Source organism: Lissotriton vulgaris, chromosome 3_2 (genome assembly GCF_964263255.1).
Source record: "Lissotriton vulgaris chromosome 3_2, aLisVul1.2, whole genome shotgun sequence".
In the NCBI taxonomy this organism is placed as follows: domain Eukaryota; kingdom Metazoa; phylum Chordata; class Amphibia; order Caudata; family Salamandridae; genus Lissotriton; species Lissotriton vulgaris.
The window spans coordinates 147,333,069-147,356,453 of NC_141690.1; the positions used below are offsets into that span (position 1 = coordinate 147,333,069).

Genomic DNA, 23,385 nt, shown 5'->3' on the forward strand with positions numbered 1-23,385 from the left:
CGGGTATGCAATAGGTGAGGGGGGGGGGTGAACAGGGCTAAGCCAACAGCTCATTGAATTTACATATAGAGTCCAACATTAGTAGTGATCAGTACTAGTGAAAATCCAAGCAAATAAAAATGAATCTGAAACAATAAAAGGCATTACAGTAAGGGACAACAATGCACACAAATATTGCACATTTAATATCATGAGTTTAGCAAGAACCAATAATATGGCACACCTGGGACAGCCAAAATCTGGAAGGAATCTTCTTCCTTTCTCTTTCAGGCTTGTGATGAAGGACATATTCAAGAACTTTAAACAGTGTTAGCATTCAGGTTCAAATGAGGTCAACATTGCTGTGAAATTATGAATAGTCTTTGTTTCATGTCTATTTGTTGGAATCATTGAGCCCACTGTTGAAAATGCCATTATAAACAATGGGGTATTCCCAAATGGTCCCTGGATCTGGGTATCAGTTTTATAAATAAACAATGGTCCCGGACCAGTTATTCAAGGAAGAGTTAGATTAACAGAATTATCAACTTAGTTGAGCTTACATTAATCAGCTCCCTTAAGGCTGTAAACAGGGGTAATGGGGAAGGGGAAATTGGTCCAGGTGTGGTGGGGATAGTGTTGACGTTTCGATGCGGCTTATCGGCAACCGAGGGACTTTAATACCTCAGCCATACGGTTCTTCCTCAGGACAAGGGGACAGGTGAAGGTACCCTCAATCAATCTTGCAATGCTCTATTGGAGTCCAAAACCTGGTTAAAACAGGCATTGTTGTAACCAGGTTTTGGAATCCAATAGAGCATTTCTTGAAAATGGGACATCGACTGACAGTTCAGGCTGGACTGTTCCCATGGAGAGATGGGTCAAGACTGATTTGCATATAGCTGGGTCCAAAGTGGAATGGCGAGCAAAATAACAATCGTTTAAACCCAGATCTGTGACTGGGGATGAATGCTTGACAAGTTCAGCATTCCGTCTATCATCTTTTTGTGTTGCAATACAGGAATCTTACCATGAGAGATTAAATGGAATAGAACAAATGGTGGCTGCAGTTAAGATCAAAATGGACCAATGCTAGAAAGCAACAGAAAAGGCTTTGAAAGAGGAGGCATAGATTAAATGTTTTGCTGTAGAGGGCATTTTGCGTAACAACTATTGGTCAGAGGTCATGGGAAATGAGAGGGAGGGGGCCAATGTGTGAATATTGGGGGTACATATTAAAAGTGTCTGCTAAGGAAATCCTTATGGAGATGGAGGGAATGATGGTCAATGTCTGTTGAGAGGTAGTTGGAGACAATGCTCCTTTCATACATAGAGTGCATCAGAGCTCTAGAAGGAAGGTAGTATTCACACAAATTCACAGATGTACTGAGATTCAATATTTAGAATAGCTAAGCTAAGGGGTAGGATGCTTCAGAAGGATTTTGTGAATAAAGAGGTGAGATATGAAGTGCACTGCCCTATGTTATTCTCCAATCTTACCAGGGAGACTAGAACATATGAGAGTCTACCTAAAGAAAAAAAAGGTTTGAACAATTTGAAAATAGCAGCTGTAATAGTCTTTGAAATAAAGGGTGGAGTTTCAAGGGAAGCTGCACGTCTTTACCTAGGTTCATACTGACAAGACATTTAAAGGGATGGTGCTACGTCGAATGATGGAATGGATAGTGAAAGTAAGTCTCTTTCCTCCAGAGGGAGTTAGCAGATTGCAGAGACTGATTATACATTAGAAGTGGTGACGTTATAAAATTATTTCAGAGTAACCAGTAATAATTGTGGAGTTGAATCCATGGTGAAATATCATTTGGGAGCAGACTTTTGGTGTACTATTTAATATTAGACTAATAATGTTGTTGTAACAATATTATGAAATGACGTGATAGAGTTACAGTTCCTTACCAATCATTCTAAGCATCCGATCATTATGACAGAAAAAAAGGAGCAGAACATGTTGGAAAGACCATGTTCGAAAGACCGAACAGGTGGTACCAATGTTTATCTCTAAGTGATGCCAATCAAGGGTATTGGGATATAATACTCTCATGCAATGTCTGAACACCGATCTGTAGCTATCACACGGACAGATGTCTTTTTCTAGACAAGATATACACAAATGGTGAGCATATGACCCTCCCCTATATACCGTCAACCATATTACTTACGTCCATTCTTATTAGAAACTCATGCCTTGGAAAAAAGGACTCCTTGGAAAGTATGTTAATCACATTGTATATGTGCGTATATGTTCAGACACATAAATTAAAATCACAAGACATTTTTACACTTTTATCAACTGAAATCATGAACCTATATAGAATATCCCACCTTTCTCTCTGCTGCTCGACTACTTGTTTACATTTTTCCAGTGCTCGTCTCAGAAGAGTAGTAGTTTGTCGATCTACATCTTGGTCAACTTCATTGTAAACCTCCAGACCTTCTGTTGCCAACCTTTGTTTTTTCATCACATAATCTTGAGGCTCAGTTTTCTCGTTTTGCAACTCCTCAGATTCAAGCTTTCTGTAAAGTTCTCCACTTTTCTAGGGGTCATCATGTGCATTAAAAAAAGAACAGAATTAAAATATATATTTTGTTTTCTCAATTTGTTATGGACAATGCAGATATAATCCCTTTTGTGCCAGGAAGAGAAATGTTTCACCAGGGACTTTACAGACAAACATTTGCTTAAATCCTTTCTAACATCAATCATTTTATTGTAATTACTTATTTTGTTAGTGTGGTTTTACATAGGACTGGGGTTGTTAAGTGGCTATTTCATAGTACTGCAGCAGTCAACATTAGAGGAAATAGATGGTAGGGTACAGAATGATTGAACAACTTCATTACATAAAGAAACAACACCTTCTTCGCACAATAAAAGGATGAACACGCCACCCCAGGGCAGTAACATGTTTTGCTTTATTCTGGTAAAAATGAACATATGCTTCATGCTTCCGTTGTTACGGGAGTTGGATGCTTTGGAGTCTTTTGCCAAAACAAATTTAGACTCAAGCGGGCAGAGCATTTTCTCTCTGTTGTTCCCTCTTTTTATTTGTGGCACAGCACCTATGACATAGTATTTTAAACAGGTAAGATCATTGTTATGATCCTGTTTAAAGTGTTTGGCCACTGGGTAGGTGTGACCTGAATTGGCTATTGCCCTTATATGTTGGAGTATTCTCAGATGCACGTGTAATGTAGTACTGCCAACATATCGAAGCCCACAGGTGCATTCAAGGACACAGATAGCATGATCTGAGCAACAGTTACACAAACCCTTCGGAGCAATAGGTTTCAGGTTCAATGCTGACATGTAGTCTACTTTGTTTTCCCCAAAACGTTAAGCTCTGCTTGAGCTGCACTTGTAAAAGCCATTTTGAGTAAGAGCCAATTGGTTCTATCATGTGTGATATTTTTATTACTATTTACCTAGGGACTACTTTTAACCAACTCTTTTTTCACAGATGGAGCCCATCCAAACGTTATGATTGGTCTTTGTGTTGTTGGCCTAGTATGGCATCTGTCATTATTGTGGGACATTGATTGTTAATGATAGATCTTATTTTCCTTTCTTGACGGCTATATGTAGTGATGAGTCTCACTTCCACTTTAACATCTGGCTCAAGATTGGTAAGGTCATGTGAATGCTCACATTTATTCACAGTTATATAAATATATCCTACTTCAGTGACATCAGCATCTTTTAAGTGCTATCCTCAAATCTGGCTACGATTTGCTAATTTTCATCATCACCTATCTTGCTCAATATAGATAGGATGCCTATCATTGGAACCATTAGATCCTTTGAAATAGAGTGTTTGTACTATGTGGTTGAAATACATTTCATACTGAGATTCGACCATCCGACTGAGGAATTTCGCTCCTGTCATATGGCTGTTTAATCATGGATGACCAAGAATTGAATAAACCTTAACACTGAGAAAACACACAACTGAGGTATTATTCTGTGGCTCAGAGCAACGGTAGAATACCTGTTTATGGCCTAGTGAAATGTGACCCACTCGACACAGTGAAGAACCTTCGATTCAGAAGCAATAAGGACCTAGCTTTCTTCTAGAAGGGAAGTCCTTGGTGGTGGGCAGTACTGTACAAATATTGCCAAAGGCTAGACCTTAAGCGATGCTGGATGTATATAATAGTTGTTAAATAAGTGTTTCTTTTTGTAGAGAGTGTTGGTCCTGAGGAGAACCCCTCAATTGGGGGTTCGAAACGCGTCGACCTGTTTTGACGCCTATTGTCTAGTAGAGTTAACAGGAGAGTTTGTTTGGATAACAAGGCTTTGTGTCCAAAGGATTAATTTAATCACAATAGGACTGCTGACCTTAAAATAAAAATTGTAATACCATCTATATGGACAGATAATCCATTTTTTGACAATAGGTTTCAAAGATTGTTTTTGTTTTGGTATACTTGTTGGTTTGAATGTTGAATGACTGGACTGGCCAGATAGTGGGGTGGATGTGTTGTAAAACTTTAAATGTATTGTGTATTTAAATGTTGCTTGTATTGCATTGAATTGTTTTATATCTGTTTGTACATTCATAAAAAGCTAGTGATATGTGTATAAATAACAATGTTTCACTAGTGCAAAAATGAATTAATAAACTATTGACGTAAAAGACAAATGGACCGGTATGTTTCATTCATAAAGGTTAGTTAAAAATGTTCAAGTAGTGTCCAGTATTGGCAGTTGTGTTGTTATATTGGTATATTGGGCTCAGCCTTGCTGGGTCAGAGTCACGACCCTGTGTTGTTCTTCTTTATTGTAAAGAATGCAGCATCAGAAACATCACTTCTTAAGGTAAGAAATTATGCTACCTAATGACTGAAGAACTGAGTTGGGGATACCCTATATCACAGACATAATAAAAGCCCAACCGGTATTATTACGGTACCGGATTTTGACGTCCCCAAGAACAACATTAATTCAAAAAGGCTTGAGGGATAGCCTTGGTTTGGAAAAAGCCTTAAAAATTGGATGGCTTATGTACATACAAGAATTTTTGACTGATCTGGGTTTATCTGATTATTATAAAAAACCCACATCGATAGGCTCTATCCCTAGAAAAACTTTTAAAAAGATGTGTATGACCCATATGGAGGAGAATAGATTTGCCTCCAAAGCTAATAAACTTACGGTACAAAATAACCAAATGATTCGGACTACAATAGGCGCCACACTATCTGCAGCACAGCTTTTAGAACCTGGGCTTTTTCACAATGTGATTTAACATTAATGTCTGGTGAGGATATGTTCGGATATATTGTCAGAGAGATATCCACAAAAGCGACACCTACCTGCAAGGCAGCTATCAACTCTAGGCTTCTCTAGGAGTAGATAGTGACCTGTTCTGAAACATCTTGCTTAGCAGCAGGTCTTTATGCACACAGATTCCTCTCTTGAGAAGGATAAACTGGGAGAGAATTCTACCTTTGCTTCAACTAGATTAAAAAGCTCTCTGTTCGCTCCGAATTCCATATTAAATTTCAGAGCCCATTTTAGCCACGGTCTGTGAAAAGGTTTCTCCATTTTAGAGATAAGGACAGAGAAAGATACACATTACCAGAAATGTAGAAAGTACTGGTTAAGAAACAAAAAAATACATACAAATAAAATACGTTCCACAGAGATGACTGAGGGAAAATGTCACTTATGAATGACACATTTTTTTTTTAAAGTTGTAACATATTTCCTAGCCAGAAGCAGAATTTTCACAAGCGTCCGTTTCTAGGTGCTTGTTCACGCCTCTTTAAATATGTCTGCTGAGGATGGCATGATGGCGGTTTTGTAGAATAACTTATCGAAGGAAGTATTTAAAGATTGCATTTGCTATGTCACAGACATGTAATGGGGATATAGTAATCGAAATGTGTATGTTTACCTCGGAAACATTTGAAAAATAAATGAAAAAGATAACCAAAATCTTTGAAAATGCATCGTAATTTATGTTGAATGTTACTCACATGACTGTATTCATCTATTATCTGTGTGCACTCCGAAATGGTAAGTGTCTGTGAAGCACACAATTCTTCGATGAGCAGGGCCTGCAGATTTATGACTGCATTATGAATCTCTAATGTTTTTGATTTTTCAACAGTCTTTTGGTACTGTAAAGAAGCAACGTATTCCCCAAATTTAGTCTCTTGAGTCTTCAGCTGCTGCACTCTTTCTAATAGAAGCTCTCTGTGGACCTGCAAAAGATGAATTTATGAGCAAATCAAAACTGTTCAGTGCCACCATATATCAAGATTACACTTTAGCTTCAGACCAGTTGATGTTGATCTACTCCTCAGTTGATCATTTCGGACAGGAAAAACCTTTGTTGCAGAATAGGAAAAGAGCGTATGTTGGAAAGTGTACATTTTAGGAAGTACGAGAACATTCTCAGGTGATTGCCTAAGCATCAAATATGATGGATGAAGGTAAATTGTTGGGTGGCTCGAAGGTACAGACTAAGACTGCAAAAAAACTATGTTAAGGTCATGGTTTTTTTTAAAGTTCAAAACAAGTTTATTAATGCAGATAAGATAAAAAAAAGCATATAAGTAAACATACAGTGTCATATTTGAAAATGGCATCAAAATAAACAGTTGAATTGAACAACACAAAATGCATACATAATTGGCGAGTTATAATCATATGACAATTGAGCAAATAGGAAAGATTCGAGTAAAATCAGATAAATAAGGATAAAAAGATAAAGAGATATCAATCTGGAGGAAGTTATGGAGGTTTTGTCATGTTTTTTTTTTAAGTTGCCAGAACTGGGTACTGCATATGGCATTGTTTGTCAATCAAAAGGCAAAACTAATTTTGAAAGAGGACCGATGCCACTCAAAATATCGACGGCATATCTAAGGAGGCTAAATATGTCGATGTTCCATTTCTACTAACCTGGAGTCCTAGGGACACAAGAAATATGACATTGTCACTACATGTTGCACTCTAGCTTTACTAGATCAGATACTGACTTGATTCTACTTATCAATGACTGAGTTGATTAGTTCATACAGTAACTAATTTGCACATAATTAGGTTACATTTATCGAACAGCCATCCAAGCAGATGCCTACATGCTGAAACTGACATAACAGCGAGAAAGAAGATCCCACCCCCTGAGCTAAAGACGAGGGCTAGAGGCATGCTGAGTTCACCACGAACATGAGGCCAGGCAAATACACTGCTGCCTCTGGTGAGACTCCTGTGCAAACATAACAGTGAGGTTGGGGAAAGGGGATTCATGATACAGAAAACAAGAAGCGTAGGGTAAGGCAGGGCAGGAAGTAAGGGGCAAACATCCAGCACATATCCTAATAGCAAACAGGATAAAAAATGGAGAAATAAATAGGAGGGTGGCAAGAAAGCTGGACTACATATGGGGAGGAAGAACCACCATGAAAAGGCAGACAACTTTGTAAACTTAAATAGCACTGGTGTTAGATGGTGTGTCAGTTCTGAAGGTGGCAGACACAGAAAGACCGGAGACCGTGTAGAGATCGGATCCTAGATAAACGTGTCCGCATTCTTTCTCTGATAGAAAGACGCGTAGTCCATTTATTGCTGCAAACTCCTCTCCTGTCGCAGGCTGGCCCTGCTGCCGAGGCCTCCCTAATCAAACTCACTTTCAAGCCCGCTGTCAAATCAGAGGTGTTCAGACTGACCAGGGGAAAATCATAGTTTGTCATTCAGCATAAAAGGGCAGACAACCTCCAAGGTATGGTGCTTTTGTGTGACACACATCACAACTTACGTTTCAATGCTTTAATAAGTACACAGTATCTAAACGTGCTCCACGAAATGCCCATCAGAGAAAATGGGTGATATTAAATCATAAACCATTTTTTTTTACACAACGACTAATAATGTTTCGGTTTAGGAGACTCCAAGCTAGAATACGTTCAAATTAGCAAATGGATGATCCTGTTTCAGTTCAGTAACATCCGAAAAGAAAATCTATAGATATGCAGATCCATAACTCAGAGGTGGTACAAGCCACTAAATGGAAATTTAGATATGGGCGAAAAGCTTCCCATTGAAATGCTAATCGCTGTCGATTTGTTTCAACGCCTTCACAAGCACATTTCATGATGTCTAGGGTATTACAGTAGTGCATAAAGGGAATCAAATATATGCCGAAATCTCAGCACGGCACAGTGTGGATCTGTCCATTCAATGCAGATCTGAATCAGATTATTTCTTAAATGACAAAGCACTCTAAAATCCCATGCGCTGTTTGAAGACGTTTTACATGATAACATAATACTGTATGTATATGCATTCAGAATCCTTTAATTTATGATGCTCAATAATGCATGCAGTAAAGCAAGAATGACATTTTCATTTCGCCTGACAACAAATGTCCCAGATCAATATAACAAGAAAGTTACAAGAAACACTATGGTAGAGTTCACAAACATAGTTCCTAATATAAGTTGACGCTACACACTCACCTTTTAGAAAGGACTACTCCTGCCCTGCACATTATTGAAGTCTTTGAAAATTAACCCAAAACAACTGAGTAGCTCTGTTGTCTTGCAAAACTGTCACGGGTTCCTGCCCAAGGACATCTCTTGTTTGGACTGCTCTGGTCAGGCAGAACATAGGGCAGGAAACCCTGTCCCTCAGGTAAGCAGTTCAACCATGTGCCTCACATACTACATCACTTAATATACCCACCTTCAACCCCATACTACACACATAGAAAGGCCTCGCACACCTCTCAGTATATCCAACTCATCAGCACTCATTGGGCAACACACGGAATTAATGCATGTTCTGGATAAATTCACATTCCAGATGTAGCTGACATCATCACAAAGCACAATCTAGGTTTCCTCTCCATCATAGAAACATGATTCAAACCTAAGTTTATACTTCTTGCATTTTCTCATTCCAACAGGAAAAGCATCCAACACTTAAACCGCAGACGTAAAACACAAGGAGAGACTCAGACATCCACAAGTCCCCCTTGTCCTGCACACTAAGTTACCCACCAACACTGAATTTATTTGAGCTCTTCACCTGCCACCTCCCACTCCACTTATTGCAGACAGCCTCTTTCCATCTGATCAACAGTTCTGCAGGACTCAGCAAGAACTTAATTCATAAAATACATCTCAACTCCCCCTCCATTCAGCACAAAAACCTCATATTCCCTGGAGATTCCAATCCATCTGGTGACTACAACAATGCAACAATGAAGTAATCCTTTGACCCACTCCTCAAAACGCCGGATGTCAACCAACATGCAGCCTGGACTACCCACATAAAGTCAGCACTAACAACCTCATCCACTCCGCATCAACTACAATCCATTGAGAAACCCCTATATCCATGGGCAGACCACTACCCCATCGAGACGAACGAAAAAAAACCAACAGTGCTCTTTCAAAAGACCCCCCCCCCCATAGATGTGCCCCATGATGAACTCATCAAACTGTGTTACTTCTCCCAGCTTACATCTGATGTTAAAACTCTCCTCTTTGTTTACAATTCAACCCTCATCAACCTTGTAGAATTCTATTCAGGCTTCAGACCATGCTATTGCTCAAAACCGTAGGGTAAAATTTGACCTCACCAATCATCATCAACTCAAACACATAGGAACAACAAGACCAAAGAAGCCTCCCATCTCCTATTCCATCCTTCCTCCCATTATCTTCAGCCTCTAATGGAAATCCTCAAAGACACACTCATCGAAACAACATAATAGTTCAAACACTGAAAGCATTGAGCTCTGTTCCAATGTCATCCACCAAGTCAACATTTGCCTCCGGGAAATGAAGATGTAGATATCAAGTCCATACCTAAGGCTCAAGTTGACAAAGAAGGTGTTCCTCCTCTTTGCTGACACTTTCAAATAACACGAGTACAAAGCCAAATGTTCTAAAATAAACCCAGAAGGTCAAGTCCTAAGCTCACAATGAACGCTAAGTCATTTAGCTTTAGTCTGTACACAGACTTCACAATTAAAGAACACATTAGCAGAAAATCCAAAACACATGTTAGCAGGTCTGTTAGAAATTGGGTCTCTGGTTGGCAGAGGTATGCTCCCTGTCCAAGTACGGACCACAATCCTAGCCAAGGTATACTAAATACAGACTGAAAGATAACCTGTGCTCACCCTGTGGTAGCTTGGCACAGAAGAGTCAGTGTTATCTAAAGAGGCAATGTGTAAAGTATTTATGCAACACACACACCCACACAAACACAGTAACACAATGAAAATACCACAAAAATGCTCCACACAGGTTTAGAACAATAGAGAATAATGCTATGAGTAAAATTGAACCATAATGAGAATAATCCAATACATTAAACTGGAGTTACGGATTTTTAAAGAATAAACCAAAAATAGTGCTTAAACGTCAACAGCGCTAAGGGGTTACTCCAAAGTTCAGTCCGACTGCGATGGAGGGCAAGCCGGCTACAGGACTCAGGCGAGTCCAGCTGACAAAGTGCCTTGGGTGGAGCAAGCGTCGACGTCGAAGACTCCATGCGAGGAGGTGCATCATCGTCGAAGATCCCTTAGATGGAGGCAAAGCATCGGCGATGATCCGCGCAGTCAATGAAGGCTTCTTCGACAACTCTTTTATGATGCAAGCTCTGTGTCAACGTTGAGCCACACTATCCATCGTCATCAAGCCGTTCCGTCTGTCGAGGCAATGTTGATCAGCTCCTGCATTGGGGTCGATGGGCAATGTGTCGGTTCCGATCGTACAAAGTAGTCTCTGCATCGGTTTTGCTGGTTCTGTACAGCAGAAGTCACCTTTCAATGGCCCAGGGCTGAATTGGCACCACTTGGTAGGGCAGGACTCTCAGATGGAAGAGTCCAAGTGCTGTTGCAGCGTTGAAGGAATCCTTTGATGGCCCTGAGACTTCAGAACAGAGAGCAAGTCAGCAAGCCATTGAAGACACTCTGGGTTCAAGCGAGGTGGGTCCACAGTACTTGTCCTCAACAGGGGCAGAGATCAGGAGGCAGCAGTGCAGCTGAGCAAAGCAGTAAGCAGTTCCTTCAGAGCAGCAGTCAGGGAAGGTGGCAATTATTGTAGCACAGCAGTCTACTCCTGCCAGAGTTCTTCACAGGTCCAGTAGTGTACTGTCTTGGTATGTTCAGAACATTAGTACCTATACTCAAATGTGGCTTTGAAGTAGGGGTGAATTCAGAGCAGGCCCTTGAATTGCACAGGTCCCCTTTCATCCAACCCTGTCTGCCAGGTTATTTGTAGGGAGCAATTCACACTTTGTGTGGGACATAGTACACTGTCTATTCAGGTGTGTCAGCTCCACCTCCCGCTACCTGCCCAGGAGGAGCTATCATAATGCAGATGAATGCAGATGAGGTCTCTGTCAAACGCACCCTTCCTGTGTTTGAGGATGCCTAGAGCGAATGCAGAGTGTAGCTTTTACCCACACCAGATGTGTATTGGAGACAGGCTGTAATGCACAAAGAGGAGTAAGAGCAGAAAAATGTCCACTTTCTAAAAATATCATCAGTTTTTTAGAACTGAAGCACACCCTTTCCTTATAGGCAAAATCCTCTTTGACATCCGATATTTTTTCAAGGTTGGCGTGCATGCACTCTTTATGTGCTCCATACCAGTGCACACAGATAATAAATGAACAAATTGAGAAGCGCTGTTCGCAAATCTGCGAAGAGTTGCACAGCCTTGTATACATATGTGATCCAAATATTTCACGTAAACCATTAATTTTTTTCAAAAATTCATCCTCTTTATTCAATATTGTTTCACAGTTTTATCAATCACGTCAAAAGGTGCTCTGTTCCATTAAATTAATGGTATTTATTCACTCAAGAATTGCCCATCCAGGCTTATTCACGAGCTTGTTGAAACACTCAATTCCTTTGTCACATGAAAATTCACCCAATGCATTTCGGTCTATGACCTTCGTCAGGGGTATCTATAATGTAAAAGATATATGTCAACCAAACATTATGTGATGTTCATAAAAGAAGCATATTAGGCACCCTTTCTTTTACAACCTTGAGACCTCAAGGACTTTAAATAAAACATTGACTCCCAAATTCAACACAGAAATTAACATTAATTAACAAACACCCAGCTTCAGCCCTTGGTTGGTCAAACTAAAGATGGAGAGGAACGTCTGTCTTCTATGTTCATGAAGTTAAAGCTGCAGGTAACGTCTTCAAGCGAGAACTGGAGCCTGTGAAAATGACAGGGTTCATGCTGACAAAATGGTGCAAGGAGGATCCTGCAGCACTTTTTTCCTGGTGGTAAACTGATTACGTCGCTGGTGGGTGTACAAGCGATTTGTCTTGTGCTGAAAGAGCTCATGCCTACTATGTTTCTATCGAGAGCAGATTATGGGATGATCTTGAGTCATGGCTCTCAAAGGAGTGGGTGCCTGTAAACTCTGCCACGCCTCTCAAAAACTCCACAAACTGCTTGGGGAGAAGAGTTTACCGCCCATCCATATTTTTCGGGGGCTACCAGGCCATGATAGCCTTTATCTTGCCCTGGATGGGCTGTACCTTAGCCCTGCCCACCAGGTGTCCTAAGTATATCACAGACACCTATCTGGCACCTACGTACCTTGATAGGCAGGCTTGCCCGATGCAGGGCCTGAAGCACTTCCTGGAGGTGAAAAAGGTGGTCCTTCCAACTGCTAATGAAGAAGCCTCCATACCAGCAAGGACCTGGATCCTCAACCTCTGGAAGATGTCATGGCATTTTTGAATCCAAAGGGCATCATGAGAAATTGGTAGTGGTCCTCTGGAGCGGAGACATTATGAAAAATACCAAGAGCTATGTACAGCGAGGTAAATTGGACATATAGAGTGGGTTTGAACGCTCAGGAAAGAATCTATGAATATGTCGTCATTAACGGTTGTTTCAGGAAATCATACTTATCTTAAAATGAGCGATTTAACCATGTCTCTGTGTTAAATTTACCTCTTTGTATAGGACTCTCTCGAATCCTCTATATCTTTGTACCTGTTCTCTATTTGGGTCAATTTGCACTTCACCCTTCGCTCTCCCGTGCGCTCGCACCCACTCTATGTGTCCAATGTACTTCACTGTACATGGCTCTTGGTATTTTTCATCCTGTCTTTCTTGACACTGCTTTACACATTTTGGGCATACACACATTTGTTTGTATTAACTTAGGGAGGTAAGACTGTGTGGCTCTGATTCCACCTTCCGGGTGATTAATAAGTAGGCAGGTTTTTAGAATGTCCTCCTTGAAGCATGGATGTCTATCTCTTAATTGGTTGGAGGAATAAAGCTTTTCCCTTTTTCACATTGTGTGGTGATTTTATTGGCCCCGGGATTGCAAGCAATTGATCGCAGCCCTTAGAGCAAAACTGTTCACGTTTTGCGGTCTACTTTTTCTAACCTGGAAGTGGTTGTTACGCTGGCTACGTTGGTAATAGCGCGGACACTATGGAGGAACGTGTCGGCTCCCTCCTACTTGCCTATATACACGCTGAAGCAAGTGGAACCGCTACTGCCTGATACCGAACATGGGATAAACCTTGACTCTTGAAGTAAGTACTTGGAATGACTGCGTACATATTGGTTGCTTGATTTTTGGGACAAGCGTATGGGCTCTTTTATCAAAGCCACTGGCCATTTCTGTACGTCGTTCGTTTTGGTAGCATGAATGATTCTGTTTTCTTGACAGGCGCATTGCCAATTGTATGGGCTTTTCTACTTAGTTACTTTGGCCTGTTAGGACTCTTTCTCTAGCACTTTACGGATAATTAGAGGACAGAAGTATGGTGACATTAATGTTTTTGCCATACGACCATGGATACTGATCGTTGCGTTTTATATGACCATGGATACTGATACTGATCTTTGCGTTTTAATGCTGTTGGTACTGGCATTTTCCAGCCAAATTGGAATATATGAAGCTCCTTGCATTTTTTTTATGAACTCAATGTTGTTTTCACCTTTTACATTTTATGGATTCCGTTGTGTTTGGGCTAGGGTTTGCTTTGTTAGGGTATACGTGTGTCCACATATGTTACTTCTATATGACATCTCGCTTATGGATATTCCACTTACATACCCGTTTAGTTTTAACTAGTAGTTTCCATCTCCTTTACCTCGCCTTACTGGAAATCATACTGACCATTTGGAGACACCGGGGTTCAGGAGGACACTGAGGCTTCTTGACATACCGAATTCATTAAGGTATGCCTATACTAGATTCATTTATTTACTAAGCGATGTCTTAATTATCTACGACCTCTAATTGATTGGCCTTTTGATGGTCTATGCCCTATCTATGTAGGGCCTAGGAGACACTGCCTTATTTTTAATGACTTAATAATTATTAATAATTTTGACCAGGTGTCTAGTTTACTGCACTCACCATGCACCTACCATACTTAGCATGTTTGATATCTATCTATATCTAGGCCTGGGGTCATTGGGGTTCTCAATCATTACAAGTGACGTTCTCGGACGCCGGTGTCATCCTTTTGAACTTGTGCATCGACTAATGAATTTCAAATACTTTTGCAAGTTGCTGGCGCTAGATAGGCATGTCATTCTCTGGTATGCACCTGGGATGCACTTGGGATGCACTTCAGTTTCAATCTTTTAAAAACTTTTTTACGTCGCCTTCATAAAACTTTCTTTGTTAGAAGCACTACTTTGATGGATTTTCACTGATTACAACAAATTCGCAAATCTGTAACTTTACTCTACATGGTTGGTTCTTCTTCTGACATTGACTCTGCTTTTTCTATTCTTTGGACATGACAGTTCGGTTTGACTTTATCTGTTTAGTAGCGTTCTTCTGACTCAAATTAAATTGTTCAATAGGATTTTAAAATGAGTCATGTTGTATGCATTTACAGCCCTGAAGAAACCCTCTTGAAGGTTGAAACGCGTTGGCTGTATCCTTAAGTATTTAAAGGATATATGAAATAAAGAACTTACTTCACACACCAACAGTACCTGCAAAAGAACTATTCTTTTGGGTTAAACCATTGCTGTTCTTTTTTGTGTAGCCTCTCATCAACCTTTTTGAGCTTGCTAAAGAGGCGGACCACAGGCTCAACATTAGGGTCCATAGGAAGATACCAGGGTGTGACCCCAAAAAGTGTGGTTCGGGTCCTCGCAGAGCAGGGTGAGGAGGAGGTTAAAAGTGAACCTGACAAGTTCCAGAGTAAGGAGGGATGAAAGGGTTCCCATGCCTCTTCCGAGAAACATGGAGGTGGTTCTGGTCGGCGGTGGCTCATAGTTGCCATTTCCAACCCACTGCTTTTATTATTCACGCAAAAAGAAAATTGATGGACAGAATGCAGAACAATGTCATATTTCCACCCCAGTACAGAGATCTGGGACTAAATCCATTGTTTTTGTGCTAACCATGCCATTCCAGGCAGATGAGGGGTGAAACCCCGAAACCGGTCCTAGGATGTTTGTTTCCGGTCCAGGGAGAACCTGGCTTGGTGGTTTGGGCTGGACTGTTCCCATGAGGCCCAGGGTCAAGATTGATTTGCATATGGCCAGGTCTGAACTGGGGTGGCATAGTGAGCAAAAGAATGATGTATTTAACCCAGATCTCTTGACTGGGGGTAAATGTTTTGATTTGTTCTGCATTCTGTCCAACAACTGTGTTCCTTTTGCTTTCTCACCCTAAGTGTGCTGGGTAGGCCCAGACGTGGGTCCCTGTGCCACTGGCTCACTGTGCCACTGGATTCAAGCTATCCTGGCTGATGAGGCCTAGGATGCTTGTTTCTGGTCCAGGGAGGACCTGGCTTGGCAGATCGGGCTGGACTGTTCCCATGAGGAACAGCGTCAAGGTTGATTTGCATATGGCCAGGTCTAAACTGGGCTGGCATGGTGAGCAAAAGAATGCTGAATTTAACCCAGATCTCTTGACTGGGGAGGAATGTTTTGATTAGTTCTACATTCTGTCCATCAACTGTGTGTCTTTTACTTTCTCACCGTAAGTGCATCAGGTATGCCCAGACGTGGGTCCGGGGCTCAGTGTGCCACAGGATTGAAGCTCTCCTGGATGATGAGGAGTGAAACCTCAAAACCGGTCCTAGGATGCTTGTTTCCGATCCAGCGAAGACATGGATTGGTTGTTCGGGCTGGACTGTTCCTATGATGCCCAGGGTCAAGATTGATCTTCATATGGCCAGATCTAAACTGGGGTGGAATGGTGAGCAAAAGAATGTTGTATTTAACCCAAATCTCCTGACTAGTGGTGAATGTTTTGATTTGTTCTGAATTCTGTCCATCAACTGTGTGTCTTTTGTTTTGATTATTCCCAGCTAGGAAACAAACCGGGGTGGGCAATATGGCTTTGGTGTAGATAGTCCCCAGGGGGCAGGAGGGAGATCATGCTCTAATCTACTTCAATTAGGTGGTAAACTCAAAGGGTAGGTAGGTGATCCCTGAAGGTGGGAGTCATCACTTTCATCAGATCAAGGTGAATGGGATTCCTGTCACGGCTCTAAAGGAACACCAGGGCTACCCAGACCATGGTAGTGGAAAGTCTGTTTTCCCCTGAGCAGTACACCGGCCAGGTGTGCAAGATAACTCGGATCCAGGGTCAGGTTCTTGTCCACCCCATGGCCCTCGCCTCCCTGGAATGGGGAGGGCAGGTGGCTTAGAGAAGAGTCATAGTTAGTCTCCAAATATCCATAGACTGCATCCTCCGGAATGAGGCCCCCAGGTGTCAGGAAAGGGGAGCCCACTCAGGGTGCCCTAATGCTCTGTTTTCTGGGAGTAGCACTCGCAAGGGGAGAGTATAGAGACCCAGAAGGAGGGCCAGGAGCTGTAAACAGTGCAGAGTGGGAGGACCAGTGCCAGCTCTGAGAACAGTGCACCCTAAGACTGACACTGGTGGGGCTACTTCTGACTTGTGGGTGCTCCACGCACTGTCACAGAGAAAGAGGGAAGGAAACCAGGACCAGGCAGACTGCTACATGACACAGAGGGTGAGTGTCACCCTTGAGGGGGTGGTGCTTTCCTCCTGGGAGTCATTGCTCGCCAGGCACATGTTTAGCCTTAGGGTATAGATCCTGGGCTGAGGGGCCAGCCGCAGGCTACCACGCGTGGACAGGTGGGAAAGAGAGTGGAAGTATGGTGCCTAACACATGGTGCTGTTGTCCCCACTTTGAGAAACCTCAGAGATTCCTGGAAGGGCTGGGGCCCAATTCTTGACACTGACAGTTGTCAGTGCCCTCTGTTTACCGTTATTCTTATGGGCAGTGATTTCCTTGGGTTGGGGACAGAAATCTGATCCAAGTGGCAGATGGGCCACATTAATTGTTGGCTATGGTGGTACTGACTGCCTACTGGGATGCATCTCTGAGCAAATTAATATTAGGTGCTTCCCCTTAACACCTGGTAAAATTGGCTTATACCCAACTGCCATATTTATTGTACTTATAAGTCTCTAGTAAAATGGCACTACCTGCACAAAGGGCCCATAACTCAAATCTTGCTAGTGGGCCCACCCCACTGATTATGCCACCCACTTAAGTAGCCCTCTAAACATGACTCAGGTCTGCCATTGCAGGTTGTGTGTGCAGGTTTAAAACTGGCACTTTGATCTGGCAAAAGAAACATTTTACTGTACCGAAACCTTCCTGTTTAATAAATATAAGTCATCCCTAGAGTAGGCTCTGGACAGCCCAGAGGCCAGGGTGGAGTGTATTTTAACTAGGAATGTACTTTAAGTTGTACATGTCCTGATAGTGAAGAAGTCTAAATTAAAGGCCTGCCTCTCCCTTAGGATAACATTGGAGTTCCTGTATTACATGTAATAACCTGTAACTTCCAAATGGGAGCAGGTAGCCAGTTGATGTTTGGTGTCTTGGGCCTTGTAATGAAGACTCCTCTCTCATAGTAAAGTCGGATTTTTATTTTCAATTTTGAAAATGCCACTTTTAGAAAGCAGTTAGAGCAATGAGGGTTGTGTTGCACTCAAATCTAGGTTGTAGCTTATGTGAAGTTAAAATATGTTTTTGGGAGGTTTTTTTAAAAATCTTAGTGTTCACTCTGCGAAGTGGCTCCACCCTGGCCCCTAGCATACAAATTGTGAGGATTTCTAGAGCCTATGGTCTAGACACAGTGTGCACTACTATGTTCCAATTCAGGGTTTCAACATTATAATGCAATGATAAACACTATTGAACAGGATAAACAATAAGCTGAAATCAAAAACAGTACTCAGCAAAAAATGCAGCACACAATGAACTGTGTAAATCAAGTCTCTTTAATCAAGTCGATTTTGTTCCAAAGACGAGATTCTTGTACATAATTCATCCATATGAATGCTGGTCATTACATTCTTATGGGCTAACAATTCAATTAAACCCAATGCATTCTGGGCCGATACAAAAGCCCTTCATCAGGGGCATCAACAAACAAAAATACAAGATTTTTTATAGTACAGCAATTTCAAGTTTCCCGCTGATTACATATAACCTCATGCTGTGAGGGACATCTGTCTTTGATGTATGAGAATGATGGTAAAGATTGTCACCAACCGATTCCCAAGAGAGTAGCTGGAAAGAGAGTAGTAGGGCGAGAACTGAAAAAAGAACGGATGCGTTATCCCAACACAACTCGTGGTGCGTGACGACCTGCAGCGGTAGCCGACCTATTGTTACTAAGTGGAATGCATTATCCAGCATTGACACAACAGGAGTGCAAAACGCGAGATTAGAAGAAGAGCAAGTGCGATATCTCAGATTATCTCACCAGGTGTGCTTATTTGTCCATTGTTTCCTTGTAAAAAAGAGAAAGAAACTGCATCTCCCCGCATACACCTGTGAGTTGCAGTTAAAGCACAAAATGTGGGTTCAAGGAACTTAACGTTTTAATCTCGACGGGTGAAGATGCATGCAGCAGACTATTAAAATTGTGATCTGCTCCTGATTAAAGGGATTATTTAATGAATTTGACCGTTGAAAGATTGAATCCCAGCTAGTACGGTAACGCTGTATCTATGGCTTGGTATGCTCCATTAACAAACACAGGCAAACAGATCTGTTTCAAGTACACAGCGGCCTACAACACACAATTTGTAATTTACGCCATTAAGTGCCCGTGTGGGCTATTCTACCTGGGCAAGACGGAAAGAAAGAATTTGGCCTTTGGACCAAAATTAACTTGATTAAAGAAACTTGATTTATACATTTAATTGGGCACTGCATTGTTTGCTGAGCACAATTTTTAATTTTAGCTTATTGTTTATCCAGTTCAATAGTGGTTATCTTTGCAGTATAATGTTGAAACCCCGATTGGAACAAAGTAGTAATCCTCATACTTTTAGAAAGTAGGAATTTTCCTGCCGAAGCCATTTAGTGCCTGCAGCCAGTATCTGGGTCACATGACTAGGTTTAGCTGACAGTTGGGCTTTGTATAGTCAGACACACAATAGAGAGCTTAGGTGTGCCTCGATGAGCCATCACTAACAGCATGGGATGGTGGATCTGGTCACAGCCCTATATACACTTGAATAGGCTGTGTCCACCCTCCACACAAAGGGATGCATACCTCTATAGTTAGTCGGAAGCTAGGGCAGGAGAGGCAGGAAACCTATGCACTTCAAAAGGAAACCTCTTGAAGCTTCTCCCACTTCAAAGGAGCTACCTGGTATACATTTTGGACCTCAGACACCAACTCTTCTGGTCAGATGGAGACTCTGCCAAGAAGAAGGACTGATGATGTGCTGAAAGGACTACCACTCTGCTGACCACTGCTCCCCTGGACTACTGATTTAATGGACTGCTGCCTGACTGGATTACCACCCTACTTACCCTCCAGACTCAGTCAGAGGGATTGGACCTGCACATGAACGCAGGACCTCCAGAGTGACTCTGAGGGCTAGTCTGCTGGCCTCTTGATCAGAGCCACAGGGACATTATAGACATCCAGCCACCTGAACTAGCACTCAGACCCAACTGAAGTAAGCTCTGATTCCATGAAAGGGCCCGCTGGCGCCACAATCTTGTTGCTCACACTACCAGCAAAAGCATAGTTCCGGCAACCCAGCCCTTTGGGCTGCAGCATTGACCACTCGCGGGGGCCCACTGCGAAGCTCTAGCCCAACCATTCACGACTGTAACAGAAAATTTGTGCTATAGCGACAACCGTCCTCAATGCCAAGACTTCTCTTAAGCTATATCAATGATCGTCCACAACACTTCCCTGCTGCTTGCAGCTTCCTCCACCACAAACAGGACTCTTTGTGCTGGACTGAGAGGGTAACTTTTCAGTGTCACTAACCTGTCCCTGTATCAGATCCCCACTGCATCGCAGTCAGCCTGAACTTGCGACTTTCTCCCGTACTCACACAACCAGATAGCTGCGAGTGCTGCTTTGGGCTTCTTGGCACTATTTCACTTAAATCTTTCAAATTGTATATTTTAGGTTCTACTGATTGGATTTTTGTTGTTTTGGAGTTGATCTATTTATTAAATGTTGCTCTATTTTTTCTAAATTGGTTTGGGATTTTTTTTTGTATAGCATATTCAGTTTATTACTGTTTGAAGTGCAGCACAAGTAATTTGTACATTGCCTCTTAAGTTAAGCCTGACTGTTCTGTGCCAAGCTACCAGAGGGTTGAGCACAAGTTAATTTGGGGTTTGCTTATGCCTCACCCTGACAAGGATTGTGGTTGCTGCTTGAGTAGGGCCCCCCCCCCCCACCAAGTAACCCAATTTCATTATATTATCAGTATTTTATAGCACTTGTCTTTCAATACCATGTTCCTGGAGCATTCCATTGTCTACAGATTTCATACTGAAATCCTACAGCTCTACGCAGGGTCTCTCGAGGATCCCTAAACCTCCAGGCCACGCTCAAATCTCAGCCTGGAGCCGCTGAGTGCTGTTCAGCTGAAACAGCTCATCAGAATCTGCTCTTATTCCCAGCCAAGCAGCACTTATTTTCATCATTATTACAACGCTGCAGTGTAGTCTGTTGTTAAATACATTGAACAGAGTGGCACAGTCTCAAAGCATTTGTTTACTCTGTCCTTTTTGTTTACCACGCATTGTAGCAATCACATGAGGAGAACAGGCTGGAATCCCCCTGCAATAAATTAGCCCAGCTGGAGACAGTGTGTCTTTAGTTCTTACAATTCCTCGAACATCAGACATTCTCTCTCTTGGGAAATAATCCGCCCTACATCTAATATTTGTCTTCTGCTATTAAATGTCAGCAGAACTGGCATAGGCATTCTCTGAAAATACCATCATCAATACGCTTTTCCAAGAACCCTATTTCACAGGCACTAACCAATGAAGGTAAAAAGCTTCTTATTGCATATTGCTTCTAGTGGCTTTTGGTCTCTGCAAATCTATGAAGCCTACTAAATCTGATGGATGTGGTAGGCCACTAAATTTATGAAGGATGGTATTTTTTAAGCATATGGCCTGCAGATGTACGTGATGGCTTGAATATATTCCGTTTTTGTAAAACATTTCTTTTTATCTTAAGCCAAACGTTGCCAATGCATGTTAAGTTTGAAATAAACCTCATAAATGTGTGTAAGACACAGAGTAAGTAGAGGCCTAAACTGAATACTAATATGATTGTGACTGAATTTGGACCAATGAGAAATGTTAAAGCTGTCCTTTTTGTCCATGAGAGCCCTGGCTCTTTTGTTTTAGGAGACAGGTTGGCTTCTCGGACAGAGAGGGGAAAGCCACTGCCAAACTGGTTTCTCCGTGAGCAAGTAGTTTTTCTCCATCCATGTGGCCACGGCCTGCATACAGTTTTTAAAATTGGTGGCAGCCGCATGCCTGTCCTTAGAGATAGACACGATGATTTGGGTGTCATCAGTGCCGGGACACCTCTGTTTGTGGTAGCTGTCGCTAAACTAAATAAATTAAATAAGACAATGCTTGGAGCTCAAAAGATCTAATAAGTTTTGACAGTGGGGAAACATGCAAGTTGAACAATTTGGGCTAAAAGAAGAGCCCTGAGGCACCCCACATTGAAACATTATGTACTACAAGCAAAACTGATTTGAAGTTTTTAAAAAATTTTAACAATTTGTATTGCGCACATTCACTAGGCAGTTTCTTGGCGCTATAGGATTTCAGAACTGAGGAGAATGTCGGGGGCTATAGGTTAAAAACTTGCTGGAACAGAAAGGTCTTAAGGACTTTATGAAACTCAGTGTAGGACGGGGAGGATCTGACGGAGGGGGGAAGGGAGTTCCAGAAAGTGGGCGCAAGTACCGAAAATTTCTGGCCGCCAGATCGTTTTTTCTTGAAACGGGGGATAACTAGCAAGGATTTAGTGGAGGAACGTAAGTCTCTGGCAGGACTGTAGTTGGTGATAGCAGAGCTAATGAAGGCGGGGGCAGTGCCCGCCCGGGCTTGGAAAGTGAAACAGCCAAGTTTGAAAAGGGCTCTTTGTTTAATTGGTAGCCAGTGAAGGGCCATGAGAAGGGGGGAAGAGTGATGATATTTCGATAGGCCATACACCAGGCGAGCTGCCTGGTTCTGCACCAGCTGAAGGCGTTGAAGTGCATAAGCGCGGGCGCCGTTATAGATGATGTTCCCGTAGTCGATCTTGGATAAGACCATGGCCATAACAATCAATTTAAGTGCAGAGGGAGAGAAAAATCTAGATACTTTCCTAATAATATGTAAAGTAAAAAAGCAAGAGGAGACAACGGAACTAATGTGGGTGTGGAGTGTCAGGTGGTGATTGAGTGTGATGCCAAGGGTTTTGACTGAATGGGAAGGGGTGGGAGGAAGACCAAAAGAAGAGGGCCAGAAGGAGGGTGACAGGGGTTGCCACTGCCTCCAGTCAGAATCACCTCTGTTTTATCCGGGTTGAGTTTCAGATGGTTTGCGTTCCTCCAACTCCGGATAAACAGCAAGACGGACTGGAAGCTGGTGGCATCAGATGAAGAGGAGGAGAAATTAAAGATGAGTTGGAGGTCATCAGCATAGTTGTAAACTGTGACCTCCATTTGTTGAAGTGCAAAAATAAGAGGAAAGATATAGAGGTTAAATAAAAGAGTGGAGAGAGAAGAGCCCTGGGGGACACCACATTTCACCCTGCTAGCCGGGGCCGAAAATTCGGCAAGGTGGACCGCCTGAGTACGGCCCTACAGGAAGGATCCTATCCAGGTTAGAACCTGCACCCCTATGCCCGACGCCTTGACACGGGACAGAAGAATGGAGTGGTCCACCGTGTCAAAAGCGGCGGACAGATCCAGGAGGACCAGGGCCTGGGGGATATTAGTATCAAGGCCCTCCCTGAGAGGGTCCATGACTGAAATGACCACCTTCTCAGTGGAATGGCGGGGACGGAAACCCGCCTGGCAGGGAGCAAGGTAGTTGCTGTTCTCTATAAAGGAGCTGAGCACCTGGGTGACATGGG

At 42.3% G+C, this 23,385-nt stretch overlaps 1 protein-coding gene across 2 annotated transcripts in view; it reads right to left on the reverse strand.

Annotated features, from left to right (window-relative positions):
* EVC2 (EvC ciliary complex subunit 2) overlaps positions 1-23,385 on the reverse strand; it is a 494,903-nt gene that overhangs the window by 158,281 nt on the left and 313,237 nt on the right. For both annotated transcript variants that reach the window (XM_086964103.1, XM_086964102.1), the window contains exons 17-18: positions 5,980-6,207; positions 2,323-2,534 (exon numbers count right to left, since the gene is read on the reverse strand). In XM_086964103.1, the coding sequence (XP_086820229.1) occupies positions 2,323-2,534; positions 5,980-6,207 (440 nt within the window). The remainder of the gene's footprint in view (positions 1-2,322; positions 2,535-5,979; positions 6,208-23,385) is intronic.